Source organism: Mauremys mutica, chromosome 21 (genome assembly GCF_020497125.1).
Source record: "Mauremys mutica isolate MM-2020 ecotype Southern chromosome 21, ASM2049712v1, whole genome shotgun sequence".
NCBI classification, from domain to species: Eukaryota; Metazoa; Chordata; order Testudines; family Geoemydidae; genus Mauremys; species Mauremys mutica.
The window spans coordinates 4,872,723-4,900,282 of NC_059092.1; the positions used below are offsets into that span (position 1 = coordinate 4,872,723).

The window sequence follows — 27,560 nt, forward strand, 5'->3', positions numbered from 1 at the left end:
ACCCCCACCTAGCCATCCAGCAGTCATCACTTAGAATCTCCTCAGCACTTAAGACCTGCTTTTCTAATGGGCTTGTCATTTTACACTAAGACAGTATTTTACTTTGCGGTTCGGTCAGTACTGGGGAAAACCCCAAGTACTCTACAAAGAAGCATGCTCAGCAGGTAAACTCTGTGATAACGGGGCTGGGTGTTCAATGCTCTCTCCAGAAAGCGCAGAGAGATGGATGCAGAACTCTTTATTTTAACCCTTAAGTCACTGCCCCCTCCTTTTCCCGCCTTCCCTGAACCGGTGCCTCCATCCCCAGTATGAATATGACTGGCACATGCTGTGACTCTGGAATGCAATTGATCCCAGACAACCAGCTGGAGGGTCAGTGCTTTCCCAGATCCTCGTGCAGCCCTGCAGCGCCACACTGCACACTCCACCAGTTGGTTTGGGCAGAAGGTTATTCTCTCTGGGGCATTTATAATCAATGTACCATGCACTAATAGATGCCTCCTCTATTGTTTGACCATGTGCCTGGATTGGCTGAACGAGTGTGGGAAACAGCAACAAGCCTGAGACTCACATATCGGCTTGGCCACTCTGGGTATAAATACAGGCAGTCACACAGCCTTGTGATTAGCACAGGAACCCCTGATCCACAGATCTGTGGCCCTAACTGGCAAGGATAAGAATGGCTCCCAGCAACAGCTTCATGGCCCATGTGGAGGAGAAACTGCTGCCAAAAGAGAAGAATAAAGTAAGTTAAACAATGGACAGGGCTGGAAAGTGTGTGTTAGGTTATATTCAGTGGGACTCCTAATGCATCTGAAACTTCAGAGTCAGTTGGGTGTTTACCTAACTGATTTTATACAGGAACATCGGAGAGAGAGAATAGATCAGTGAAAATAAGAATAAAGAGATAGAGTAAAAAAGATTTAAAGAACGAGAACAAAGATTGGCGTAAAGATGGCAGATGGACATATAAGGTAAAAGAGGAAGATAGATGGATGGACAGACAGACACGCCAGGACCATAGACTTCCTACTGAGTAGAAATTTGTCCTAATGTACATGGGTGGGAATCAGTGGAGATTATGTAAATTGGATCCACCTGTATCCCTAACAAACTGGCCCTTCTCTTGTACAGCTCAGGAAGCCAGTGGTGGAGAAAATGCGCCGGGACCGGATTAACAGCAGCATCGAGCAGCTGAAACTCCTGCTGGAGAAGGAGTTCCAGAGACACCAGCCCAACTCCAAGCTGGAGAAAGCCGACATCCTGGAAGTGGCCGTCGGCTACCTGAACCAGCAGAGCCAGCTGCAGGCACAAAGTGAGTATGCAGCATGCTTTATCACTCACTTACAATGAGGCTTCCCTGAAGGCCCACTCCTACAAATCTTTGCTCACACAAGTAGACCTTACTCCTGCAGGAATCAATGGGACCATTTGCATAAGGACTATCCACATGAGCAAGGATTTGTGGCAGGTGGCCCCTCGTGTTGATCCCTTCAGGCGTATTTACACTGCTCAGAGTTTGGACAGACCATTAACAGGTTGATTTTCTCCCATTTATTTTCCAGTGGTCAGTCAGAAGAGCCCAGAACAGGATTTTAACACTGGTTACCTGCAGTGCCTGAAGGAAGCTCTGCATTTCCTCTCCTACTGTGAGTCTAAGAAGGAAGCTCAGGCCCGGCTGATCAAGCATTTCTGCAAAGCTCAGACAATTCCAGACAACCTGTGCTCACCCCCCATGTACAGCCCACCTTCATTGCCGTGTCTGGGACCCAGGAAGCATCCTTCCCAGAAGAACATCCCCATGGCTGTTGCTGCCATCTGGAGACCATGGTAGACTGGACATTTGTGTGTGTGCTGCAAAACCAAAGGGATCTTTGATTTAAGGTCCCTCTTTAAAGTAGGAAACTTTGATTTCCAGAAGGGGGTTTTATTGTTTGTCATGAGAAATGGCCTTGGCAGTAGTTTCCCTTCATAGTGAAGGATGGTGTCTGTATCCTGCAGCAAACATGCTGCCCTTATGGGTGGCTCCTAGCTGAATAGAGGGTCAAGCCCTTTGGCACTTTACAGAGCAAATCTCCCATTGGCTTCCATTAGAGGTTAGCTCAATAAGGTCCTCTCTCCAATGCCCTTTGAAGTCAATGGGAATCTTCATGGATTTCTATGGGCATTGATTCAGGAGCTGCTCTGGCCCTATATTAGGCATTGACCTTCAGACAGACGGGGCATTTGTGGATGCAATTTGTATCACAAAGAGAGTCTAGCCTTTACTTTTTGAGTGAAAGATTTGATTCAGAAATATTGATGCTTCTGAAGTTCCTATACTATTTTAGTATTATCTCTTGTGCAAAGTTATTATGATAACGAATGACTGTAGGAGAAATTCTCTTAACATGCAGCATGGGTTAATCTCAGTTGAGAGATAATTGATGCCTTTTGTAAAGGAAGTACCTGCTGTGTATCTTAAATAGTGGGGATGGGAGGTGGCAAATGTGTACTCTACAGTCATTGACTGAATGTGCTGATGAGCGTAACATGCTTTTATAAAGTTGCCACGTGTTCATCATATGTGATGTTGAAAGTGACATTGGTTCCATCCCTGTAAATGTCAATAATTTTTTTTTATTCATTGATCTTTTGTTTGACGTCATTAAAACAGAGAATTTTATTGGACAATGTGTGGGGAACATCAGGACTTGAAGTGTGTGGGGTGGGAGGAGAGTCGCAAGGGATCCTGGGAGATTGAGCAAACATTTTTTCAGAATCAAGCCAGATTGCTTAGGGTTGGGGTGCTCTTTATGAACGCGGGCCCCTCAGATTACAATAGACCACCCCCCTTTTTCAGTCTATATACAGAATGAGGCTATATGGGGATGTTGCTGTTTGTAAATGCTGCAAACCCTAACTCTGGTGCGTACACTTCATGCAAGCAGCTACATATAGATTTCAGTTGGAAGAGGAGCAAGATTTGGCTTAAAAAGATAAACGAAAAAGCCTCCAAAATAAAAGTCACAAAGGCCTAATGTGTATTAAAGGTGAACTGAAATGCTATAGACAGATGTGTAAGATTCCTTAACAAACCATGCACAGACTTCAAAAATAAAACATCATGAAAAATTTCACTGCCCTCCCTTACCAACCCTATTAATTTATCTATCAAGCCCTGAGTTCAGAGTGCTATGCTTCCATGCTACCCACCCCTGCAGGGCAAGAAACACACCTTATAAACTCTGAAGAATTCAGCTCCTTGCTCTGCTTTAGGGTCTAAACCTGCTCCCATTGAAGTCACTGGCAAAATTCCCATTTCCTTTAATAGGAGAAAATTCAGGGGTCACTTGGTGTTTTGATGTTAGCAACTCCTGTTCACAGACACCTGATTGGCGGAACGCTGGTCCTCACAGGTAACACAAAGCTTCTCCTTCTTTCTTTAAAAGGAAAATTGCAAGTCTATATAATCTGGTAAGGATTTCCTTTTCCAGATTATTTTCTCTTGTTTTCTAAAAGCACTTCACTCTCATCTTTAAGGAATCCAAGTAAGGCTCAGAAATTCAGCGTTGTTAGTCCAGGAAGATCAAGCACAGGGCTGGGAATCAAGAGATTTTGGTACTACTCCCTGCTTTGCCACTGATTTGCTGAGTGACCTCAGGCGAGACACTGCACCTCCGTGCCTCAGTTTCCCTATCTGTAGACCTGGGATGATAATGTTGTCCCACCATTTCTAAAGCACTTTGCGATCTCTGAATGACAATTGCTATATGAATGCTAGATGTTATTCTGTATTAACCATTCACTTTTAACTTGGGCTAGTTTGCCTCCAGGAATTACTGCCACACTCCAGCAAGCTTTAAAATATTTAACACAAACCCTATTAGTTGAGATACAAAAATATGACAGGATCAAAGGGGACACGTTGTCACTCTCCCCGGCCCCCAAACACAGAAAACAAATCTCACATGTCCTCCTAAATGAACGGTTACAAAAGCCTGAAAACTCCACCACACCAATTGGGTGACCCAAGCTAAACAAATCCAGGGTGCTAGGCTTCTTGTGAACCACAGATGTGGGTGCAGTAGCAACATTACCTAGGTGCTGCCCCAGCCATGTTTGTTCCTGAGAGCAGGCAGAGGATTAAAATTGACAGGTGCTTTGCTTTAGAAGAGAAGGCTTGTCAATTTCACTCCCTGGGCACTGGAAAAGAAGCACAAAGGCAGCATTCTATTCTGTACTAGTCTCTAGAGCAGGGGTCAGCAGCCTTTCAGAAGTGCTGTGCTGAATCTTCATTTATTCACTCTAAGTTGAGGTTTCGTGTGCCAGCAATACCTTCTAAAAACATTTTTAAAAGTCTCTTTCTACAAGTCTATAATATATAACTAAACTATTGTTGTATGTAAAGTAAAGTTTTTAAAATGTTTAAGAAGCTTCATTTAAAATTAAATTCAAATGCAGAGCCCCCCGGACTGGTGGCCAGGACCCGGCAGTGTGAGTGCCACTGAAAATCAGCTCGCGTGCCACCTTCGGCACATGTGCCGTAGGTTGTCTACCCCTGCTATAGAGGTTCCTGTACCACCTCATCACTGTAGCATATATGGCTGTGCATTAAGCGACATGGCTAACATTTGCTACCTGTTTTCTCTCTCATCTGTGCTCTAAAGTGCTGGATGGGGTGGAAGTGTGTCTGTAGTGAGGTGTTTTGTTGAGGGAGGGGGTTTTGAAGGTTTGAGGATCCCCACGCTGCTCTGTGTCTTTGTTAGAGATGATAGGTCAGAGAAGTGAAAGGTGGGGAGGCTTGTGATGGTCTTTTGTGCCTGCAGGAGTTTGTGCCCCTGAGAAAGCTCCATCTCTCGCAAAGATGAGCTTCACCCTTGTGTTAGAAAGTTCTGCTGTGCCTGAGCAGAAGCAGCATCGTCCACCACGGTCACAGGCATACTAGCCTGGGCTTTGAGAGACATGGGGGTCAATTCTGATTTGCCACAGACTTCCTGAGTGACCTTGGGCAAGTCACTCAGTCTCTATGTCTCAGTCCCCATCTATAAAATCAGTTAATAGCACTTACCTGACTCCCCTGGGTGTGCGGAGGATAAGATACATTATAAATGGTGAGGTGCTCAAATAGTGCAGTAGTGGCGGGGAGGGGGGAAGATAGGTACCTTAGAAGAACTGTTATGTCCATCCTCCACTCAATCATCAGGGACAGAGATTAGGGACGGCTAGGGAAAATGAAGGAAGACAGACAGAGGAGATTTGAGGATGGGAGGGAGAAGCCCCTCCAAGCATGACTTTACTGGGTAACACAAAGCCAGCCTTGAGCACCTTCCACATTCACTCTCATATAAAAATGTTTTATAGAATTTGTTATGGGTCCAGCCAGCTTGTGGGCAGGATCGCACTGCAGCACCCTGCCTCAGTTTCCCCCTCCCCTGGGTTTCAGTGTAACAAAAGTCCAAACAAACAAGAGCTCTTCCACCCCACTTGGGCTGTTCTTTAACCCACTCCCAAGCCTTCCGGCCTGGGGTCTTTTCCCTGCAGGAGCCTCTCTGCCACTCTCTTGCAGCCTGCAACTTTGTGTTCCGCTTCCCAAAGTCAATCTCAACAATGGTGACACGGGGCAAACCCTCCTCAGGTGTCCCAGCTGCCCACAGGCACAGTATACCTTCTCTACTCTCCCTGTCTGTGGCTACAGATGTTTTCATTTGCAGGCTCCCCAGTAGGTGCTGCTGCTGTTGCTACTCCTCCACGATTGCCAGCCGTCTTTGCAGATACAACAGTGCCTCCTGCTGCCTCTACATTCCCCAGGAGAACTTCCTGGGTTGGCTTGTGCCATCTGTCCACTTCGAAAAGCGGGAACAGGAACTGCAGTAGTTACTGCTGACCCCACATACGCCTATTTTAACCACTGCTGCTGCTCCTCTTTGGCTTCCTCTCCTCCATCCTCCGCTCCAAGCAAAGGGGATTCACAGCACAGATCCTGCTGACGGCACCAGTGTTAGAGGTCATCACCCACTGACCTAGGGTGCCTCTAGAACAACACAGTATCAGTTCCCCCTCTCAGGGCATCTCAAAGAACCCTGCCGCCCGGTTCGGCTGCTGCGGTGACTTGGCCCTCTGGCTAAGTCATTTAACAGAAGTCCTCCCCATCTAGGATATACCTGCCAATGCGAAACCAACACACACACAAACCCACAGCATCTACAGCCCAGCCTCAAGATGGACCCACCAGTCCTCCTGTCCTGGGGAGCTGCTCTGCCTTCCTACTCTTTTACTAAGCCCTGGCAGGAACTCCCGCACTTCCTTCCTGCACTCTTCCTTCTTCCCTGCAGAGACAGCCCCTCTGCTTCTCTAGGCCCTCTTATCTTTGTTTCCCTAGAGCCAGCCACCCAGTGACACAGCTAAACAGTCAGTCCCTTTCAAACCCCACCCCTTATCTGCGGTAAGATTTCCCTCACATGTAAGAAGTGCCACTCCTCCAGAGAAATCCCACTCTCTAGCAAGCTCGGCAGGGGATGTGGAGGTTTTACTTTCCCTGTCTACAATTCCCAAGGAAATTAACTCTGCACATACCTGTCAAAATGCTAGTTTACAATATTATTTCTAAAAGTTACTGTTGGCTCCTGTCCTGTGGTACATTTATGAGGGTCTATGGTAGGGAATCATTTTGCATTGAGAATGGATGATTAGATGACCCACCACTGGCTGATCTCCCCTGTAATTCCATGAAAGAGATGTACTTGAAAAGCTTAATTTCTACTGAAATTGTTGGTCTTTAAAAACCCAGGGCTAACTGAGCACACCTGGTGTTCTCAGATGGTCTCCCAGCCAAGCACTAGCCAGAATCAATCCTGCTTACTGCCAAAAACCACGTTGATTGGCCAGTCACCATCTAGCTTTGGCAAGGAATCCGCAATAAGTTTGTTACTTTTTTTTGTTCCTTTCCATAAATGTAACCAGTCAATAGAAGAATTTTTTGCATTTCCTCAGTGTGGTTACATGGACCCTTCATGTTATTCTTTTACTATGTACACAGGAGCTGGCCTCAGTAATTCAATACATTTCCGCCTTTTTTTCCTGGTTTTGTGATTCATTGAAGGCTGATCCTGATTTGTGTGACTCGATTAATTATTCACAAGCATTCACCAAACAATTCAAATTGAAGACTCTTCAAACTATAATGACCCAGACAGATCACTGAGCGAGGACTTGGAAGACCTGAGTTCTGTTCCTGGCTCATCCACTGGCCTGCTGTGTGAGAATGAGAAAGTCACTCTCTGCCTCAGTTACCCCATCTGTAGAATTATTATTATTAATTATTTGGACTGCAGCAGCACCTCGGAGCCCCAGTCATGGACAAGGGAGACAATTATACATACCCACTCCAAAGCTATGATAAAAAACTGCTATATAAGAGCTAGAAATTATAATTATTTAGCTAGTTGATTGCAAACTATTCCCTATGGCTATTCACTGTTTGTAGTATTTGATTGTTCATCAGGCATATTTTCTGCTTCCAGATTGGCTGAATGAAACTTTAACACGAGAATGGTGAGTAATGAATGCCACATTTCAGTGCAAATATGAAAATTTTGCGAACATTTTTATAATTACTGGAAGTCACATATATGACAAGTAGGGTGACCTCCTTCCCCAAATTTCAGACGATTGGATTCATGTATGTGCTCTCATTTTTTTTTTTTAAATCTGTCAACCAACTCTAATGAATGAAAATTACAAATGAAGACTAGGGACATATATTCCTTCTAGTGAGATCAGAATTACCCCATGTCACCTTCCATCCAAACTGTACTCAATACAGACAGGGACTAGAATCACCTACATTTTTCTTAGATATTATACATTTACTCAGGGCTTAACTACACTACTCACAGGATCAGCGGGCAGCGATCGATCCAGCAGAGATAGACATGATAAATTGACCGCTGAGCACTCTTCCGTCGACTGCAGTACTCCACCAGAACGAGGAGCGCAAGCAGCGTTGACAGGAGAGTGTCAGCTGTCAACTTATTGCAGTGCAGACACCGCAGTAAGTAGATCTAATTATGTCAACTTCAGCTATGTGAATAGTGCAGCTGAAGTTGTGTATCTTAGATCGACCCTGTGAGGTAGTATAGGCAAGCCCTCAGAGTAAACTGCTATTATTTATATAACTATCTTATACAGCTAACATACATCTACTTGGAGTAAACTGCGCCACAGAACCTTGCTAAAAAAATCACACCGAGCAACATCACGCAATGATTGAGTTTAAACTGATGAAGTCAGACAGAAAAACAGAAAAGAAAAACTCTGAAAACAACAAGAGTTTAGGGACCGCTGAGTCTGAGTCTGACCTCGCTTGCGCTTGTTTAAATCAGGAACAAGTCAGAAAAATTACACCTGTGAAAAACTGGTGAGAGATCAGAATTAAGCCCATAAGGCAGGCCTCTCCTTCCACTCATCCTGGTATAGATCAGGAAGAGCGCCGCCTGCATTTCCACTGCCAGGGTTGTACCTGCTCTGTGGATAAAGAGAGAAGTTCATGCTCCTGGGCTGTGCATCCAGCATTACATTCACATAACCCTCTTTTGCATTTTATGCTACTTCCTGACTTCATGTCACCCTTCTCATGAAAGGTATCAATATTGCGCGCACACGCGTGTGTGTGTGTGTGTGTGTTAAAAGAACAATCGTCATCTTTTTCTGTACCTTAGATATCTTAAAATCTAGCTGACAATCCATCCTCAAGCCACCTATTTAGTGTCAAAGAGCATAACATTCCCAAGTTTTAAAAGGGCCTGGATAATACTGATCGATCAATGTGCTCCTTGGGAAAATAGCTCTCCAGATGGTCTATTGGGACAGGAATTGCTGGTAATCACAATGTGGACTCAAAGAGCGTCACTAATGGGGGCTGTTGTGAGGCACGCTTCTTTTGTGATCCCCTTGAATGTCATAAATAGGGAAGAAAGTGTGGGAAACTCTGAGAAACTCAGGCCCACACTCTGAGGTTAATAGGGTCTTTGTCAGAAGAGTATCCCTGGGCTGTAGGATCAGCATAATAAACACCATGCTCCCCAAGGGCGGGAGAGTGCTGAGAAAGGAGACAGTCACCCAGGATGAGATGGGAGTTAAAAAAACAAAACAAAAACCAAAAACCACCAACCCTATAGGCATTTGATTGTTATGATTGATAAAATGTTGTGGGCCTGATTCTCATCTACACTAAGGCCTGGCCTTATAGCAGGTGGGGGTCACATGGCCATAGTGTACAGGAGACTCAGGCTTTGTGACATCACTGATTTCTGGTGCCAATTTTTAATCAATACAAAATAATGAATGTAACTAGATAGATCAGCCCCTCTATTCTCCTAGGTGATTCTTCTCATAGTTTTGAAGCTGTTCTATATTCGCAGTGCTGCTATTGACTGTTAACGTGATTCATGATTGAACGAGGCCACTGAGAAAATGAGCGTCACAGGTGCAATGGCTTAAGTGCTCAGCTGCAATCCATCTCTCAAGATCTGGTCCATATTTCACAGCAAGGAAATATTACAGGAAGCTTTACAATGAAGAGTGCACTACATGCTGCCAATAGTAACTATATGGGTGGAACAAGACAATCACTGTGCTGTTGAATGAACTCTCAGAAAAAAATATTGGGAAAAAAAAAAAAAAGGACAAAAACACCATATCACCTGTGTCAAGTATCAGGGGGTAGCTGTGTTAGTCTGTATCCACAAAAACAACAAGGAGTCCGGTGGCAACTTAAAGACTAACAGATTTATTTGGACATAAGCTTTCATGGGTAAAAAACCCTCATTTCAGATGCACGGAGTGAAAGTTACAGACGCAGGCATTATCACCTGTGGGTGAACACTTCTCCGTGACCGCTCTGTATCTAACTTCTCAGTCCTCATCCTCAAAGGAAACTTGCATAGCACCTTCAAAAGATGAGCCTGGGAGCTTAAATTAATAACTTTGCTAGACAATTAAAATCATGGACTGTTTAGAGATACTGGATTTATGGCTTATTACAACAATCCATAACTCACTAACCACCCATCCCAGCTTTTCCGCTCCTCCTGCTCTCCCCTCTGTGACTGGAGAGGTGTTAATGGCCACTTCACCTAGAATTGGTCCCTTGAAATGTGCGTTAACCACTTATGCTAAACAAACAATCTGTTCCACCTTGTATTTAGCTATGACACTCTCAGTACCTTTCCCAGACCTGAGGAAGAGCAGTGTAAGCTCAAAAGCTGGTCCAATAAAACATATTACCTTGCCCACTTTGTCTATTTAATATCTTGGGATCAACACCGCTACCCCACTACTTCATACAAAGAAGAGGGTAATTATTTAGACCACTGCAGTTAGCAGATCTATAAAAATTGGAATTACAGGATTAGTACAATCTAGATTCCCAGTGTCTTTTGTGCATGTTTTGTTTCTTTCAATCTATCATTCCATTAACAACAGGGGGCAGGGGAAGGAACGAGGGGGGGGGAGAGGTGGACTTATAACCATTTTTGTGAGTTTCACACAAAACAACATTCTCTGCTTCCCCTGCAGTTACTGCTAGTCGAAAGCCACAATCCCCTCCCACAATGGGTGATCTTGGACCACAAGCATGTTTTTAACAGAAAAACTGCTGTAGAAACTGAACTTTTCAGCTTCCCTTTAAAAAGCAAAACTAAACAAAAAATAGCCATGTTTGCCAAATGGAAACAAGACAAACATTTTAGTTACTAACCTTTTATAAAAGATAAATAGATTGTTGACAATAGAAATTATTTTGTTCCAGAACGGCAAATATCTTAGATGTTCACGAAAGTTTATGCCCAAATAAATTTGTTAGTCTCTAAGGTGCCAAAAGGACCCCTCGTTGTTTTTGCTGATACAGACCAACAGGGCTACCACTCTGAAACCAACAGACCAGGTGTTTTTCATTCAAATGGACTCCTAAAATGTGTTGCAGAGTTAAAGAAAATCAGACAATGACGTTACATTGGATAAACTAAAAGAAGTGGTGCAAAGGACATTAGATAGATAGATAAGATACATAGAGGAGGGATAAATTTGTCCCTCAGGTAACTTCACTGATGGCAATACCACCAGGAAGAATTTGACCTAGTGAACAGACTACTTACATAAAGATATGTTGATGCACAAAGATGCTTTGCAGGTGCTCAAATGTAACAGTGAATATTTGGGAGGAGAGGAGAGGATGACTCCAGCTAAAGTACAGTAGTATCCCATTCTAATCACCTTGATGCTCTGATTTCCACCATATTCAGAGGTGATAATGATTATATAGTCAATGTTTGTCTTCCTTGTGGAAATAAATGCAATATACATTACATATGAATCTACTTATGTGGCAGCCTTAAATTAGGGATTTTATTAATCTCAGATTACCATGTGAGGAAATATTCATTCACAAATATTCACTTACCATAAAGTATTTAGAACTGCATAATACAATCAAAGCAAATACAAAAGGAATGGCTCATTTCTTTGATTTGTGAATAGGTGTGGGGTGGGAGGCGGGAAGCGAAGGGGTTGGTGCTAGAGCTCTGGTCTTTTCCAAACGATGACAGAGAGAGGGAAGCTGGCGTTTGTAACCCCAGAGGCTTGTTGTTTTGTGCATGCAATGCAAGGCAGCCTGCCTGGTTCACCATTCACCTCAGATGGTGAGAGTCCGGAATTTTGAGAGTTTCCCACACATCGCTCCATTCACAGTGTTAAACTGTCCACAATAGAAGTGTGCCTCTGTGGGTCCTGAGCAGAAAGCTAATGCCTTCTATACCATCTGGCTAGCACTCGGAGAATGCTTTAATCAGTGAGGGCTGGTTCAGCCCTTTGCGTTCCCGGGCATTGTGCTGGGGAGAGGATGGCATTATTTAAAACCACTCATTTCATATTTCCAGAACTGAAAATTGGATCAAAAGCTTCCCTGGCCAAAGGAAACCTCCCACCTCACGGTGCCCTTCTGCTGCTGAAAACACATCCCTTCTCATCCAGCGTGGGCATGACTTACTGATCAGTGCATCTGACATACTGCCAATCCTGGACACAGAGCTTTGCATTATATTGTCACTGTGAGCTACAATTATCAAATTATCAAATATGTGTGGTCCTGTATTGCTAATATAACATTAAATAATAATAATAAATAATAATAATAATAATTCAAAATGTATAAAGTGACCTAGAGGCAGACTTTTAATGGGACTTGTGTTGCCGAGTCACCCACGTGCTTTGAAAAACAATAAAAATAATAACGAATAAGCTATTAACATACAACATGCCCTGGGGTAGCTGACCTATGGAACTCATTGTCACATGAAGTCATGGAGTTAACTACTATACCAACTGAATCACAAAAACAGCTAGATAACATGATGACAATTTTATGACCAGTAAAATAAACTTTTCAGGATTTCAAAACTTTAACAGATTCGCCCTTTCAACAACTCTGAGTGTGTTATTATTTACATGCAGCCATACGCGATACCATTGTTAGCCCCATTTTTCATATGGGGAAACTGAGGTATGGAGAGGTCACAGAGTGAGCTTAGAGAAAAAGGTTTATTTAATTTTTCTCTGCATTTTAAAAGGCTGACAAAGTGTTAGATGAGGCTTTCATTAATGTCTTTGTAACAATGGGGAAACTGAGGCATGTGGAAACTCAAGTCCTTAATCTGTGAACAGCAGAGCTGAAGAGCTGGGTTCTGTGAGAGGAAGCCTGGCTTAGGGAATAGAGCCCTGGACTGCGACTCAGGAGATCAGTATTCTATTCCTGTCTTGACCACTGACACACTGGATGATCTTAGACTCAGACTTTAAGGCCAGGAGGGACCATCATGGTCATCTAGTCTGACCTCCCACACATCATAGGCCACAGAATCTCATCTGCCGTGTAGTAGGCCCATCACCTCCGTCTAAGTTACTGAAGTCCTCAAATCTTGATCTACGGGTTTCATGTTACAGAGAATCCCCCATTTACTCTAGTTGAGGGGTGGGGAAAACACAATCCACAAGTGACCCATGCCCCACACCACAGACGAAGGCTAAGTCACTTCCCCCCTCTGCACCTCAATTTCCCCATCTGTAAAATGGGACTAGTGATACTGTGAGCGCTACTGCTGAAGATCACTATATAAGTGCTAGATGTTGTTATTTCTCTCTCTGGGTACTCTCTCAGGCCCCAGCTTCCAATTCTGGAATGTGTAGTGCCTGAGAGGATAAATTAGCACACACCAAACCCCACTGAAATGCTCCAAACCCCATTTTAGGTGCTCCAAGCAAACATGGCAGTTTGACCAGGCATGATAGAAAGAATTGGCATCTCTGTCAATATAAGATCTCGCATACTTGCTCTGACATGATTCTAGATTCTAACATCCTGGCTCAGGTCTGCAGGTGACTGTGCCTCTGGTGTGGTAGACAACTAGCGAGTGGAGCTTACTGATACCTCAGACCCTCCCACTCCACTGTAAATGGCATCTTAAACCTTTCCCCCCCGAAGAGTGGTTCCTTTCTGTTACCATCCCCCGTATTTCCTGTGTGCATGTTGTGTGACTTTGGGGGTGGTTTTTTCCAGTACACTACTTCTGATTGTTCTTTAGGATTATACTATTCAATTGCGTGTAGCTGAACCTATGTGTGTAGCTCTGTGTGTCGCATGGGGAATCATAGCAATGTAGGACTGTAGAGGTCATCTAGCCCAGTCCCCTGCGCTGAGGCAGGACTACGTATTATCTGGACCACCTCTGGCCTGCTTTTAAAAACATCCACTGATGTAGATTCCACAAACTCCCTAGGCAATTTGTTCCAGTGCTTAACTACCCTGACAATGAGGAAGTTTTTCCTAATTTCCAACCTAAACCTCCCTTGCTGTAATTTAAGCCCATTGCTTCTTGTCCTGGCCTTGTTGGTTAAGAAGAACCATTTATTATCCACCTCTTTATAACAACCTTTTATGTCATTTTACAACTTGAAGGCTGTTGAGCAATGCTTTAACCATTAAACAGTGAGGATTATGATTACACTGATATAAATTAAGAAAGAATCATGAATCTGGGTCTGTTTTATTAATAGTCAAAATACTCATGAGTGCAGGGCCTGTGGTAAGGGAAGAAGTGACCAGAAAAGCATTGCTCTAAGCCAGTTTAATCACTGAGCCAGCATCTCTGGAACAAGATCCAAAGTTTCTGGCATCAGGTCAGATGATAAACAAAACAAATATTATTTATTTCTTTAGAAAATCTTCTCATGGTCAGATGACTGCCCACTCCTGTGCTATTCTCACGCTTTCCTGTGGCAGATTTGACTGTGCCAAATATATCTAATGCATATGGGGTACATAACAGTCAAACATACTGAAAAAAAAACAGTGCTTGTATGTGAGAGAGACAGAGAGAGATTGGACTAGGAGTCAGGAAATCTTGCTGTATTATAGCCATTTTGCAGATAGGATAATTCAGGCCAAGTGTGGGTGAGGGCATGATTTCCTTGGTGCCTCAGTTTCCCCATGTGTTAAGGAGGATATTCCCCTATTGCACATGGGGGCTGAGGCACAGCAGAGTGTTGTGAGGCTTAGTTCATGATCGTTTGTTTAATGCTCTGAGATATCAAATGGAAGATGCCAGGGAAGGGCAAAACTTATTATTGTACAGATTTGCCAGACCATCACAGAAGAAATTGAGATTGCCCAGAAAAAAAGCAAAAAAATAAAGATTTAAGTCTTTTAAAGAATAATAGAGGAAACAAAATGTCTATAAAAGATGGAGAGAAAAGCATTTTGAACTGTATCTTTCTTAAAAAGATCCCCTCCCCAAAAACATGTGTTTTCCCTTTTGATTTTGATCTCAGTTGCCTGAAAATTGACAAGCACTGTATTCATCTAAGTACGGTTTAATGTCAATGAAAATGTTTAGTCTCTCTAATTTTGGAGTTTTTCCTTTACAGCTTCTTTTTTGGGCACAGGAAAGTAGGGGACATTTTCCTTTCCTGGGAGCTGTCTTCTGTGCTTAATTTCACCACAGCCTGGGAAAAGGCAGCATATTGAGATGTTGACGTTCCCAACATCAGGCACAAGTTTGATTATAATGACGGCGAACGCTTTCCCACGTTCTTATCCTGTCCCTCCAAAGCCACTGCCTATTGTGTAACACGCTCCCCAGTCCACCTGCTCCGTTGGGAGCAGAGTATTATCCCCAGGCAATTCACAGTCAATTTACCATGCTGTAATAGATGCTTTCTCTATTGTCCTGATAAATGCACGGATTGGCTAGTGAGTGTGGGAAACTCAAAGACGCTTAGGACCCAGACATTTGTATGCAGCTTCTGGGTATAAATAGAAGAGCTTTCCAGCTCCCTTCTGCACTGGCTAAACAGCAAGATTGGAAGTGAACCCTGCACTTGAACGTTTGGGATAATGGCACCCAATACCTTCCCACTGGAAATCCTAACTTCCAAAGAGAAAAACAGAGTAAGTATCCACTGCATATTGCAACATGCACTGGCTAAAGGGCAAACAGCTGATACAGGCTGAGCTGCTTACATAGAGAAGATGGGAAATGGATGGAAAAGAGAAATGCTGTCACTAACTTTCTCTCCCCTCTTGTGTTACAGCTGAGGAAGCCGATTGTAGAGAAGCTGCGCCGGGACCGGATTAATAGCAGCATCGAGCAGCTGAAACTCCTGCTGGAGAAGGAGTTCCAGAGACACCAGCCCAACTCCAAGCTGGAGAAAGCCGACATCCTGGAGATGACTGTCAGCTACTTGAAATACAGTCAAAGTAAGTGCCTTCCCCTTTGCTTTTGAATAACTCTCCTGCGCTGCATTTATCCCTGGTCCAAACTCCAGCCTAGATGTCCCTATCTAAAAGCCATCTCTGTCTTCTCTCTCTTCCCAGCTTTTGCATCCTCTTCTCCAAGCCTGCAGCAGGATTACAGTGAAGGGTATTCCTGGTGCCTCAAAGAGGCTCTGCAGTTCTTGTCTCTCCATTCTGCGAACACAGAACCCCAGATGAAACTGCTGTGCCACTTACAGAGGCCTCAAGTTACAGCCAAGGACTCAAATTCTCCAGCTTCATCCTCTGCAGCCCACCAAAGGTCTGCAAAACAAGCAGCACTGAAGCCCACCAGCAGACTTTGGAGGCCCTGGTAGATTAGAGGGACTTCTGTATGGTTTCTGGACATTAACTCATATTCCAGAGGAGACTGTGACTTGCTGTACAAGTCCTCTCACTCCTCTAATGAGTAGGGAAGAATACTTTCCTTTTACAGAGCATACTTATGCTTGGATGTCAGTTTCCCTTCTCCTAGAAGGATCTAAATGCTCCCACCACGTGGAGAGATAGCTATTCTAAAAGAATGTGCAAAGTAATCCTCATGGTAGGATGACTGAGCAGTTGTTCAAAAAGGAACGTTTAATGTTTTTTTAACCTTGCTGAGGTTTTTGAGTGTGTTTGTTTAGAAAGAAGTAACTTCTAGGAAGTTTAGGCTACAGTTTTCAAAAGTGTCCACTGAACTGGAGTGCCTCTGTTTTTAGCGGCCCAACCTGAGACTCACAGAACATTCATTTTCAAAGCGTGCAGCATCCCACTTCACTTGATTTCAACTGGAATTGTGGGAGTCAAAACTTGTGAAAAATCAATGTCTTACGAATCACAAGGTGAGCATCCAATCTTAGTGGGCACCTTTGAAAATCTGGCTCTCATGTTGTTGCTGTAAGGGGTTCTATAATGTTTATAGAGTTTATTGAGTGTACTTGGAAAAATGTTACACCGTAACTCAAGCTATGTAGAGGGGATTCTTCACGATGTACTACTCTCAAAAGCAGAGTATTGTTTCTTATGTTCAGCATATGCAATGCCTTTTATAAAGGCAGTAACTTGTTTTGTATCCTCATAGGAAGGAAAGTATCGGCTTGTGTTGTCGGTTTTACGAGAAATATTTAGCAAAAGTCTTTCATGAAAGGCAACCGTACAAGTTATATTTATATTTTTGGTACCATAATGTTATGGGAGATAGTCTATTCACTATAATCCTCAGAGGATGCTGTGATGTGTATGTGTCAGGTGAACTGATTGTATGATCTGTGTTTGAAACCATTTTGAATTTCAAAAGTTGCAGAAACTTTGCACAGTGTTAAAATAAAATCTGATTACTGAATCTATATGCAGCAAGTCATTCTCTCCTGTGTAGAAATCCCTAACTGATGCCCCTTTGACAGAGGCTTCACAGGATAGTGCTGTTTAAAGAACTGACATAGGAGACCTCACAATAGATACACAAAGATCACAGTTCAGCTGTGGAGCAACCCAGGTTTGCCAAGTTTGGTCTGAGGCACTGTAATTTGAATGACTCCTATTGATTAACATACAGAATGGTACTGACAAGATCCAGAAGGAGCCATAGTCAGCTTTCCTCTGCTGCGAGTAAGGGTTTGCAGGATCAAGCACTCACATTCTATATTGCAGCAACATGCTCATCCTCACTCACTATCCAGAGTCAGGATTTCTTTAATTCAGAGGTGTCTGCCTGGCTGGTATCCCTGTATTGTTGAGACTGTGCCAGGAGACAGTGAGGGGAAAGCAAAGCCCTCGCTAAGAGGAAGAGTCGAATAAATGATTCTATAGCAGACTTCTCATAGATCTCATATTCATTTAACAAGGCTGCTCACAAATTAGTTCAAAGACTGAGACACTTAACTTTAGTACTGTACTTTTAACTGATCCCTTTGCGGCTTCTTATTCACACACTAGATATACCCCTTTAACAAACAAAATCAAACACCTGGCAGACATCCAATAATAATATGAAGCCCTTACATATTACGATTCCCACTTTAGATCTAGAAGAACTGAGACAGAGCTTAAAGTAAAAATATTCCAAACAATTCTCTAATCTTCAGATGCCCAACTTCAGACGTCTAAGACCAGATTTTCCAAGGTGATAAATACAGTATACACAGCTTCGCTGACTTCAACTGGAGTTGTGAGCACTCAGCACGTTCAGAAATCATTCCCAAAAAATGAAGGCAACCAAACATCATTAGACACTTAGACCCAAGTGACTTACCCAACATCACAGAAAACGTGAGTGTCACAGCTGGATTTAACTCAGTAGTTCTTGGGTCTCAGTCCCATATTCAGCCTGATAGGTCCAGGGTGGCTCTGATGTATCTATGAATGAGAAAAATGAGGGCCATTGTTTTAGAAGCAGATAATCCATTTCAAGTAAGGAAGAAATAACTTCCCAAGTGAAAATAAACTTTGCTAGGTAGTTAATGTTTAAATTCCCTTCTTTTTATATATTAAATAGATGTGGGGCAGTAACAGTTACTAGTAAGACATGCAGCGAAATTTAGATCCAAATGGTTTTCCACATAAAGCAGAAATATTTTTAGCTACTTAATTCATCCTTGCGGGGAAAAGCCAATATATATGGGGCTTGAACCCGTAACACTGATGTGAATGGGAGCAGTATTAGGGCCACAGAGTGGGAAAATTAGAGGCTACAAAACTCAAACTATATGTTAGGCCAACAAGGTATCCCTTTGTTCAGAGAAAAAGGAATACTGGGAGCTATTAAGTGGATGATAACCCTTAACTCTCCCTCACTTCAGTTAAACCCAAATGTATCTCCATTCCACACCAACCTGCCTTTACCTCATATTCGTTAGTGCAAATGTTTTACCTGAGAATGCAGAAGCATATAGGAAAGGAGCTAGAAAATGGTGTTTGCAGTAAGGGAATGTATCCCAGCTAGAATCACAGAAATTAGAGGTCTGTCAGGTCTCATCTAATGTGTCTCCTACAGCACATTTGCTAGTATTTTGTCTAGTCCTGTATAAATATCTCAATTGTTGGAGTTTCCAGCCATAAGCTCTATGTATTGCCACTTCGCTTGTTGTTTGCCCTATTGCTAGTTTATGACAGGGAGAGACTTTTGTTTGACTCTGACTATATCTTCCAACAACTCCCATCTTCTTTACCTACTGTGAACCATCTCTCGGTTTTGACTTATACGTTTTCAGGGAGGGATCATGTGATGTTTGCTGCACAAGCAGCACTGTAACCTCCAGCTGTGCTATGCCACCCTGTGGCCCAGTTCAAGCACTGTGTCAGTATGAAACAGCAAGACTACTGAAAGTTGCAATACCTTGCTCATTTGGGTGAGTTTGGGGTCTTCAGATTAGATATAAAAAAAAAAGTGTTACTGAATCCATTAGCAATCATTTGTCCTCAATTTTTTGTGCAATACCTGGAAAAATCTCCTTTTCTCTCACCAAAAATGGAGCAGGGGTATGAACTCACTCAAGAGCAGGGAGGATCTGCAAACTACGAGTATTTATTTGGGATGATCTACTGTTAAGTGCAGGATATTATAGTGTACTAGTATTATTAACAATTTATGATCATAAGGTACTTTGAGATCCTTGGATGAGAGCTCCCATAGAAAGTATCATTGCTAATAAATGATGATGCTATGTTAGAGACGAGGCAAACTGAGATTATTTGTATCAATGTGCCTTTTCCCCTCAATAACTTTGGGACTTCAGATGAATGGAACACAAATCCCCCAAACTCCCCACCCCACTATTCAGTAACCCTGTGGGCTGAGGATAAAATGGGGCCAGGTGCAAGCCCCTCTGCAACTCTCAGGTGCAAATAAAAATGAATCCAGACCCTCACCCACCTATAACCTTGTAGACCATAGATCTAAATCCCTGTAATTGGGAGGGGGGGGAGATTACTTGGGATGAAGATCCAACCTACCAATAACTTTGTAAGGTAAAAAATATGGAGCCCAGTTCCACCCCCCCCCATAACTTTGTCGGTCGCAGATAAAATGGGGCTACGATCCACCCTCACACCCCTCCCCGGGCAAAAAGGCTGAATACTGGCAACGCTGAAGGGAGCCCAAGCCCGACCTCATTTGTATAATATATGTATTATATCAGATTAATATGTAAAAATATGCGCATATATTTGCATGCCGAATAGGCCAGGCAAGGGGGTGGGTGGCGTTCAAAATGGCGGAGCGGGGCGGGCGAGGTACCAGCAGCGGCGGTGACAGCAGCCTGGATAAGAGCATCACTCTCCCGCCTGACGAGATCTTCCGCAACCTGGAGAACGCCAAGTGCTTCGCCATAGACATCGGTAACCGGGCGGGCGCCTCGGGGGCGGCAGCGGGTCGAGGGCGGGTGGCGGCTCTGTCCGCTCAGGGAAACCGCCGGGACGGGCAGCTAGTGGCGCGCGGGGCACGCTGGGAAATGCAGTCCCGCTGGGCGCGGCGCGCACTGCCTGGAGCGGGAGACGGACTACGGCTCCCGGCGTGCGCCGCGGGGGGCTGGCGGAGCGGGACATGACGGGAGTTGTGGTCCAGAGCCTCTCCCGGGGCGAGGCAGAGGGCGGGCGGCAGAACTACGAATCCCAGCATGCCGCCGGGGGCGGCTAACGGGCTGGCCGGGGTGGTAAACAGGCTGGAGGGGCCAGCCTAGCAGAGGGGGGTGGACCCGATTGAGGGGGCGATTAAAGGGGGCAGGAGGGGGTGACCCCGGGGAGGGGACTAGGGAATGGACCCCTTTGAGGGAAGGCTCAGCAAGACAGAGGACTGAAGGGGGTTAGCCCCTCGGGGGGGGCAGGGTTGACTTAGCATCCACGATTAGGGAGGCAGCATTTGGGGTGTGGGGGAGGGATGCCACTCAGCAGCGAATGGGAGAGTATGAGACCCCCCCTTACATGGAGGTGCATTCAGTCCCCTGCTTAGTTGTGGGGTCTGTTCAAACCTTAGCCCCGTGGAGTAGCTTGCTGCAGCAAGACTCTCTGACAATGTTTACACTACAGCGTAAACCCAGGGCTCAAATTTAGGCTCAAGCCTAATCCCCTCCCCCAGCTACACACATCATGCTAACCCAGGGCTCGGCCCCAGTCTCCCGCACTGGGACCCAGGGTTCAAGCCCTGTTGCTTTTCAGTGTAGATGCAGCCCCTCCGGACTTGTGCTCTGGGAGTCCATCAAATGTATTTGACAATCCCATGGGCTGACTTTCTTTGTCCTCTGGCCCATCAAGTTTTCCCCTGCTGCACCACAAACAAAGGGCTAGAGCGGTCACATTTTGAGAGAGTGCTAGGAAGTCTGGGATATGCCTGGTTGAACTCGGGGCCGCATAAGGCAGTGTAGATGCTGGAGCCCCAGGTTGAGCTAAGGGTTCAACTATTCCTAACCTCAGATTATAAATGAGTGTAGATACTGAAAACCTAGGCTAACAGCCCTAGGGTCTGCTAACGTGAGTTGTACTAACCCTGAGCTTACATTGTAGACAAACTCTGAGGCTGTTGTCTCCACCCACCCCCTCAAAAAACAAACACCCCCCCCCATTCAGGAGAAAGACGTAGTATTGTTAGCTATGTGTGTTTTCCATGATGTTCCTCCTGCTTTCCCCCTCCCCTTGCTTTAGGGAGAATGTAAGGACTGTGTGGGTGATGGTGGAGGGAGGACTAATTTCTGAATTTATAGGGTGCCAATAGCCTATCAATATTGACAGCTGACTACTGGATGTGTGTGCATTTCCCACAGCCACCCAGGGAGATGGGATTTTTCCTCTGTGAAAGTACCAGTATGCACTGGTGAAACCCTAATGAGCATATACACAAAGGTCTTGACATCTTGAACCAAGGTGCATAGCATGTCACAATATAATCAAAAAATGAAAACTTAAATGGGAAGATGAAACTACTATGTTTCATGTTGGAACAATGTTGAACCTTTATGCCAGGGAACAGAGAGGCTGAAGGGATAGATTTCCCCCAGCTTTTCATATTCCTTGCCAGCATTTGATCACTGCAAGAATGGCACAAAGGGAGGCAAGATACTCCTCTAGGTGCAAGTGAAGCAGCTTAGGGTCAAAATCCTGCTTGTAGTAGGGACCACTCCTGCTGCTTTCATAGAAGTCTAGGAGAGTGGAATTGGACCATTTGCATTTTTCCTCTTATTGTTCCAATTGTTACAAGTCAGTGAAGTTGTTTGGAGTTCTTTATTAAGCAACGCTTTCCCCCTCCCCATTAGATTTGAAGTTAATGTCAAATGCAGACCCTGAATTGAAACTGTCTAGAACTGCAGACTAATCGTGTGGGGGTGGGGGTGGAAGGGAAGAGGGACGGGTGTATTAGCAACTGATCACCCTTTGTAATTCCTCTGAAGGGAACAGTTATTTATTCTTTAATTTTAGTCCCTATTCAGTAAACAATAAATTAGTGTTACCTTTCAGTGGGTCAGAATAGAATTAAAGCAGTGGGTTAGCGATAAACCCCAGGCACAGTGGGTGTCCAACACAGGTTTTTAAGTCTTTACAAACTGGGAAAATAAAGCTAAAAGCAATTTAGCTAGATAGGGAATTCCAGTGCAAGATAGATATCAAGAAATAACTCTCTACTTCTGTAGTTCCTTTCATCTAGGGATCTCAAAGTGCTTTACAAACACCACTTTAATTTCAGAGCATCCCTATCTCTTGTATTTCCCTATTTTTAGAGGTTGGGAAGGTAAGTGTACCTTCTCAGCAGAGATCCATCAAGCTTGTGTTGATCTCTGAATTTCTTTTTTGAAGTTCAAAATTAGGAGAAGGGTAAAATTATTTTCTTATCAACTGGAAGTGACCGTTTCAGCTGATGCATCAGAATGGGATCTCAGAAGGTCTGAGGGTTATTAAGTTTCACTGCTTTTGTTACCGTAGATGGTCATCATTGGTCTTATGGAATTGACCATCATATGCTGCTTAATCTATCTGGAACTCAGTGTCGCCTCTGTACCACTTCTTAAAAAAAAAAAAAAACCACCACTTTCCTCATTTGCCTAGATTACAAATGTTTAGTGCTGCAAATTTTAGTTTGTGGAAGTATGACACTGAATTTACCAATGGAATGTGTGCAGTCCAGGAATCAGTTAGTGAGGCAGTATGATATGGTTTAGTGCATACAGACTTTCACTTGGAGTTTGGAAAAAAATCACAGGCTGTGTCAGAGATTTGGCAATTCAGCATCCGGAACACTGCTGTGGACCATAAGAGTGCATTGTATGTTTTCTAAGAGAAATGCAGCTCTTAATAAGGGGACACCGATCAGCTATTTGGTGAGGGGACATAAGGTGGAGAATTAATTGTATAGTTATTTGCAAAACAGCAGCACGAGACCTAGAATCCTCCTAGGCTCTGTTCTAAGAGGAGAGGAGGCACTATCTTCCTTCAGAATCTGTGATTCTGGATGCTTTTCCCTGTGTTGGCTACAGCATATCCCTGGCATCTTTCAGTGCAAGGTTCAAGATGTGTTTCTTTGTATGTAGGTGTGGGTGGTGGAGGGAGGGAGTTTTGCGATGTGTAGCCCATAATACCTTTTAAATCATATTTTCTACTTGTGGTTAATATAGGGGTTTATTTTCCTCTCAAATTGCCCAGAGGCTTTTGGGCATTGGCTCCTGTAAATTAACATCTGTCCAAAAGTCAGACGCTAAAAGAAAATTATGAAGGAAACAGATGTGCTAGTACAGTGGTGGCTAAAGGGTTTTAAAAACTCATTTCCAGTCACTGCTCAGATTTTGGTTGCGTGTGTGTTCTTGGTGATGCTCGGTTTCTTGGGGCATAGGCAATGCTGATCCATTTTGAAGACAATCAGCTTACCAAAAATCCTCTTAGTGATCAGGCTGTTGAGAAAAGGAATTGAGAAATATGAATTCCAGTTACAGAGCTTAAAGCAAGACTGTTGGTAAGTCTTTTTTTTTTTTTACATGATGGTAGGAAGAGTGAGCTCTTTACCTGTTTCAGTAGTAACTCATTCTAGATACATTTGTAACCTTTTGGCAGGTGTGTGTGTGTGTGTCAGTGTCAGTGTCAGTGGGTAATCCCTGTATGGGATGGGACTGGAGAAATAGAATAGCAAGAAGGTTGTCTTTGCTCAGTGCAAGAATGTGTGTTAGATAACCAAGAAGCCTTAAAGGTGAACTGAAGTCTACACATTGTTTATTTCACATTTACTGATGGGTTTGAAGCAAACCCTTTTGAAAGCACCATTTTTACTTGTATGAAGTAAAGTGTTTCCCATGTTCTGGATGACAACCGCACTAAATACTGGAAACGTAATCAACTAAAGCAAGAGAAACAGGTTTCATGTGAAAGCATATTTGTAATGTGCCTGTCAAAGTATTTCTATGTAATGCAAAGCAACAAGCACTTACGACATTCTAATCAACAGCCTTAAGAAATTATTATTGTAAAACAAGTAGTCTTAAATTATTTTGGCAGTTATAAAATAGTTAGATTGAACAAGTACTTTCCTAAGAACATCTCTTTGTAATTATATTGGCCTTTAATGCAGTTCTATAAACTGTTGGCAAAAATGGCTTGGATACTTGTTAGTTTAAAAGCTTTGTTTTTTTAGTCGTCTAATACTCTGTCTAGCGAAGTCATAATTCATGATGTACAACCTTAAAAATGATCACATTCAGTTTGAAAGCTTGATTTCATTACCTCAGGTAGAGAGCCTGGCTGTGCTAAGGGGTTTTATTTCATGGGGGAAAGACGCTTTCTGCTTCTAGGGTCAAATCTAAACTTGACTGAGGAAAACCAACAGTTAGCATCAGCAGAACTGTTTTTTTGCCTAAGTGAAATGAGTTTGTGGTGTTGCACTTTCAGAACGGAGGCCAAGGGCTGCATGGATACATAGTTCCCCTGGCAAGGCATCTCAGGGGAAGCTGGTACAGTCACTGTCTATGCTGTATTTGTTCTGTGGCTAAGTAGATAAGACATCCTGGATTGTCAGGCTACTATTCATCATCACTATTCATTTAAACTCACTATTTAAAATATGCAGTTTCATAGAAAAGGGCTAGAGTGAGATGAGCTTTGGGTCGGGAATCCTTGGGTAAGACAAGTTCCTTGAACACTTACTGCTCATGCATTACGTGTAAATTTTTCAAATCTAATATCCCTAATGAGTCTGTCAGCGAATCACTCGGACCCAGATGTTTAAGTGGTTGAATCACTCAGTGTCGCAGGGCCTAAGTCCCATTTTCACGAGTGACTTAAGCTTTGCAATACTGTGCAGAGCAATGCCTAAATACCTTTAGAAATCTGAGCTTCAGAGACTGAGTCTCTGCCTACATTAGCGCTAGTCTTACATCAGTTTAACTCTGGGACTTCAGTGGATTGACATGGTGTGCACTGGTCTAGCTGAGAGGAGAATCAGGCATTTAGGATCTCTAGGCATGCAAGCTGATGCTTTGGAGGAAAGACTGGTGTTGTGGTCACCAGAAGTTTGTGACCTCCACTGCCTGGCAGACTTGGGGGAAGCCTCTGGGCCAAAAGCTGAAGTTTTTATTCAGTTTCTACTTGAGCAAAATTCTTAGTGACTCACTGAAAATTAGTGGGTTTTTTGCCTGTGTAAGGACTTCCGGTTTTGGCCCCCTAAAAATATCCAGCTGCCTGGAAAAGGGTCTGTTTTTCATTGCCTTGGGTGCTTCATGCAGCTTGTTCCTTTTAGGATGTTGATCAGTTTTGAAGCCAAGAATAATCCCTCAGCGATGTTGTTATTCAGTATTTAAATTCCTTTATTTTAATAGAAGCAGAGACTTTTTGCAATGTGTCCTTGAAGATAACTTAATGTTTACTTCAGTGTTTCAAGTGAAACTTTGTTGTTTGAGCAATATGCCTCATGTACAACAAACATGGCAAACCTATTAATCAAGTTTGTTAAAACGTGCGGGATTTTAGGCATTTCTTAAACAAGTTTAACAAAGATAAGCAGTGGATGTGTGACTTTTCCCTCCCATCCCTACCCCTCCTTAGAGCTTTGAAGCCCAGACATAGTCTGAGCACAGACAGGACTGTTATAATCCTGCCCTGATATGCTCTCACCTCATGGCCTTGAGCACCTTCCCTGCCTAGTTTAGCTATCTTGGAGGGGCTGGAGGTTACGATTCCGATCCTGCAAACCCTTAATCACCTGAATAGCCCTTACTCAAGCAAGTAGTCTGCTTACATGCATACTGTGAGGTAACTAGGAAATGAACTCATGACCTCTGTTCATCTTCAGCCACCCCAGCATCCGTTGGGCTTGAGTGCCTCCTGTGGAGCCTCCACCTTCAAGCAATGCATCTGGGTCTAGCTATGCCAAGACAGTCCCCAAATGACTGTTCTTTGGCTCACTGAATAAAGAGCTTCACCTAATTAGCTCTGTTTGAAGCCAAGCCATTCTTAAAACTGTGCTAGGTAACTAATACTCAGAAGGATCTAAATTCTGTCTGACCTTGAATCTGAGATGCATGATGTCTTGTTTTTGATAACAGGTGGGTCGTTAACCAAGTTGGCTTATTATTCAACTGTGCAGCATAAAGTAGCAAGAGTGAGATCTTTTGATCATTCCGGAAAGGTAAGAATTGCATTATATAGCAAACCAGAACTGCTAATGTGAGCAGTCACGAGAAGAAAAAAAATGGAAATTTGAAACACAGGGCATTTTCCATAATATCAATTTTCAGATGGCACCAGGAATATCTATTAATTATATAGCACTTTAGATGTGCACGGTACTTCAGAGCACAGCTCTTGCCATGAGTTGCTCATAGTATTAGAGTCCAATCCTGCAAACCCTTAATGGTTCCTACTGTGAGGAGTCCCATTGACCTGAAGCACTGTAGTAAGGGTTTACAAGTTTGCACTCTAAATTAAGAGGTGTTAAAAACAAAATGGGAGGCTTAGCACAAGGAAGAATTGTAAGTAATGACAGTAAGGTTGTGTGCTCACTTGGGTGAGTAATGTATGTACAGCATCTGAAATGAAAAACAAGCCTAACGTGTCTAAGTTTGTCATCTTGAAGTGGATTTTGAGAATGGGTGGAAGTCAGGCAGCTGGGGGTCAAGAAGGGAATTCCAGGGCAATTGTCCTACTTGAGAGCTTAAATTATCAATTACTGTTGTCCTGCATTATATCTTGTAATGTGGGAAGTTTTGAGTGTGCACCTAACTGCTTGTAGATATTTGCATTTCAGGTTAAAAGTGTGTGTGAGACCCTTGTTTTTGTTCACACCTATAGAGTTTAATTCAGTATCTCTGGTGAAACAACCATTTGGCCCTGTTTGGCCAACTGACTCTCATATTTCATTGTGGAAGCTTATTGCAGTTCTAGTTCCAAGCTTGCATGAAGAAGACTCATTATGCAAACACAACAAACTTGTTAAAAGGATGGTAAGGCTTCTAAGTCAAGCACTCAAAAGTTAGGAAATGCCAGATTTGAGGTTGCACAGGCAACCTTAACTGTCCACCTTGTGGATGTGCATTATGATAGTATGTGATCACATAATCCAAGACTATTTTTTTCACATGACCTCTGCCTCGTTTGACTCCCCCCCCCCCCGGTGATAATTTGGACATATTTTCACAAGGATGACAAAAGACACATTCCTGACACAAATTTCAAGTCCCTGGTGTTGGCTCTCATGTATGAACATTGGCTCAATACATACTGTACTCTTCATGGGCTTGGGTATTAAGGAATGCTTGACTCTATGCAGCTG

The 27,560-nt window shown here is 43.5% G+C and overlaps 4 protein-coding genes across 5 annotated transcripts in view; 3 read left to right on the top strand and 1 right to left on the bottom strand.

The window, feature by feature from the left end:
• LOC123354240 (transcription factor HES-5-like) overlaps positions 1 to 20,248 on the bottom strand; it is a 75,425-nt gene extending 55,177 nt beyond the window's left edge. For both annotated transcript variants that reach the window (XM_044996069.1, XM_044996070.1), the window contains exons 1-2: positions 20,061 to 20,248; positions 18,078 to 18,181 (exon numbers count right to left, since the gene is read on the bottom strand). The gene's annotated coding sequence lies outside the window, so the exon portion shown is untranslated. The remainder of the gene's footprint in view (positions 1 to 18,077; positions 18,182 to 20,060) is intronic.
• LOC123354244 (transcription factor HES-5-like) lies at positions 680 to 1,834 on the top strand. The gene is made up of 3 exons (XM_044996077.1): positions 680 to 745; positions 1,135 to 1,315; positions 1,566 to 1,834. The coding sequence occupies exons 1-3, from the start codon at positions 680 to 682 to the stop codon at positions 1,832 to 1,834; spliced, it is 516 nt and encodes a 171-aa protein (XP_044852012.1).
• On the top strand, positions 15,257 to 16,954 carry LOC123354245 (transcription factor HES-5-like). Its single transcript, XM_044996078.1, has 3 exons — positions 15,257 to 15,481; positions 15,625 to 15,790; positions 15,908 to 16,954. The coding sequence occupies exons 1-3, from the start codon at positions 15,428 to 15,430 to the stop codon at positions 16,159 to 16,161; spliced, it is 474 nt and encodes a 157-aa protein (XP_044852013.1). The 5' UTR covers positions 15,257 to 15,427; the 3' UTR covers positions 16,162 to 16,954.
• Positions 20,021 to 27,560, top strand: part of PANK4 (pantothenate kinase 4 (inactive)) — a 31,770-nt gene continuing 24,230 nt past the window's right edge. The window contains exons 1-2 of the mRNA XM_044996063.1: positions 20,021 to 20,161; positions 26,335 to 26,417. Coding sequence (XP_044851998.1) covers positions 20,035 to 20,161; positions 26,335 to 26,417 — 210 coding nt within the window. The 5' untranslated portion in view covers positions 20,021 to 20,034. The remainder of the gene's footprint in view (positions 20,162 to 26,334; positions 26,418 to 27,560) is intronic.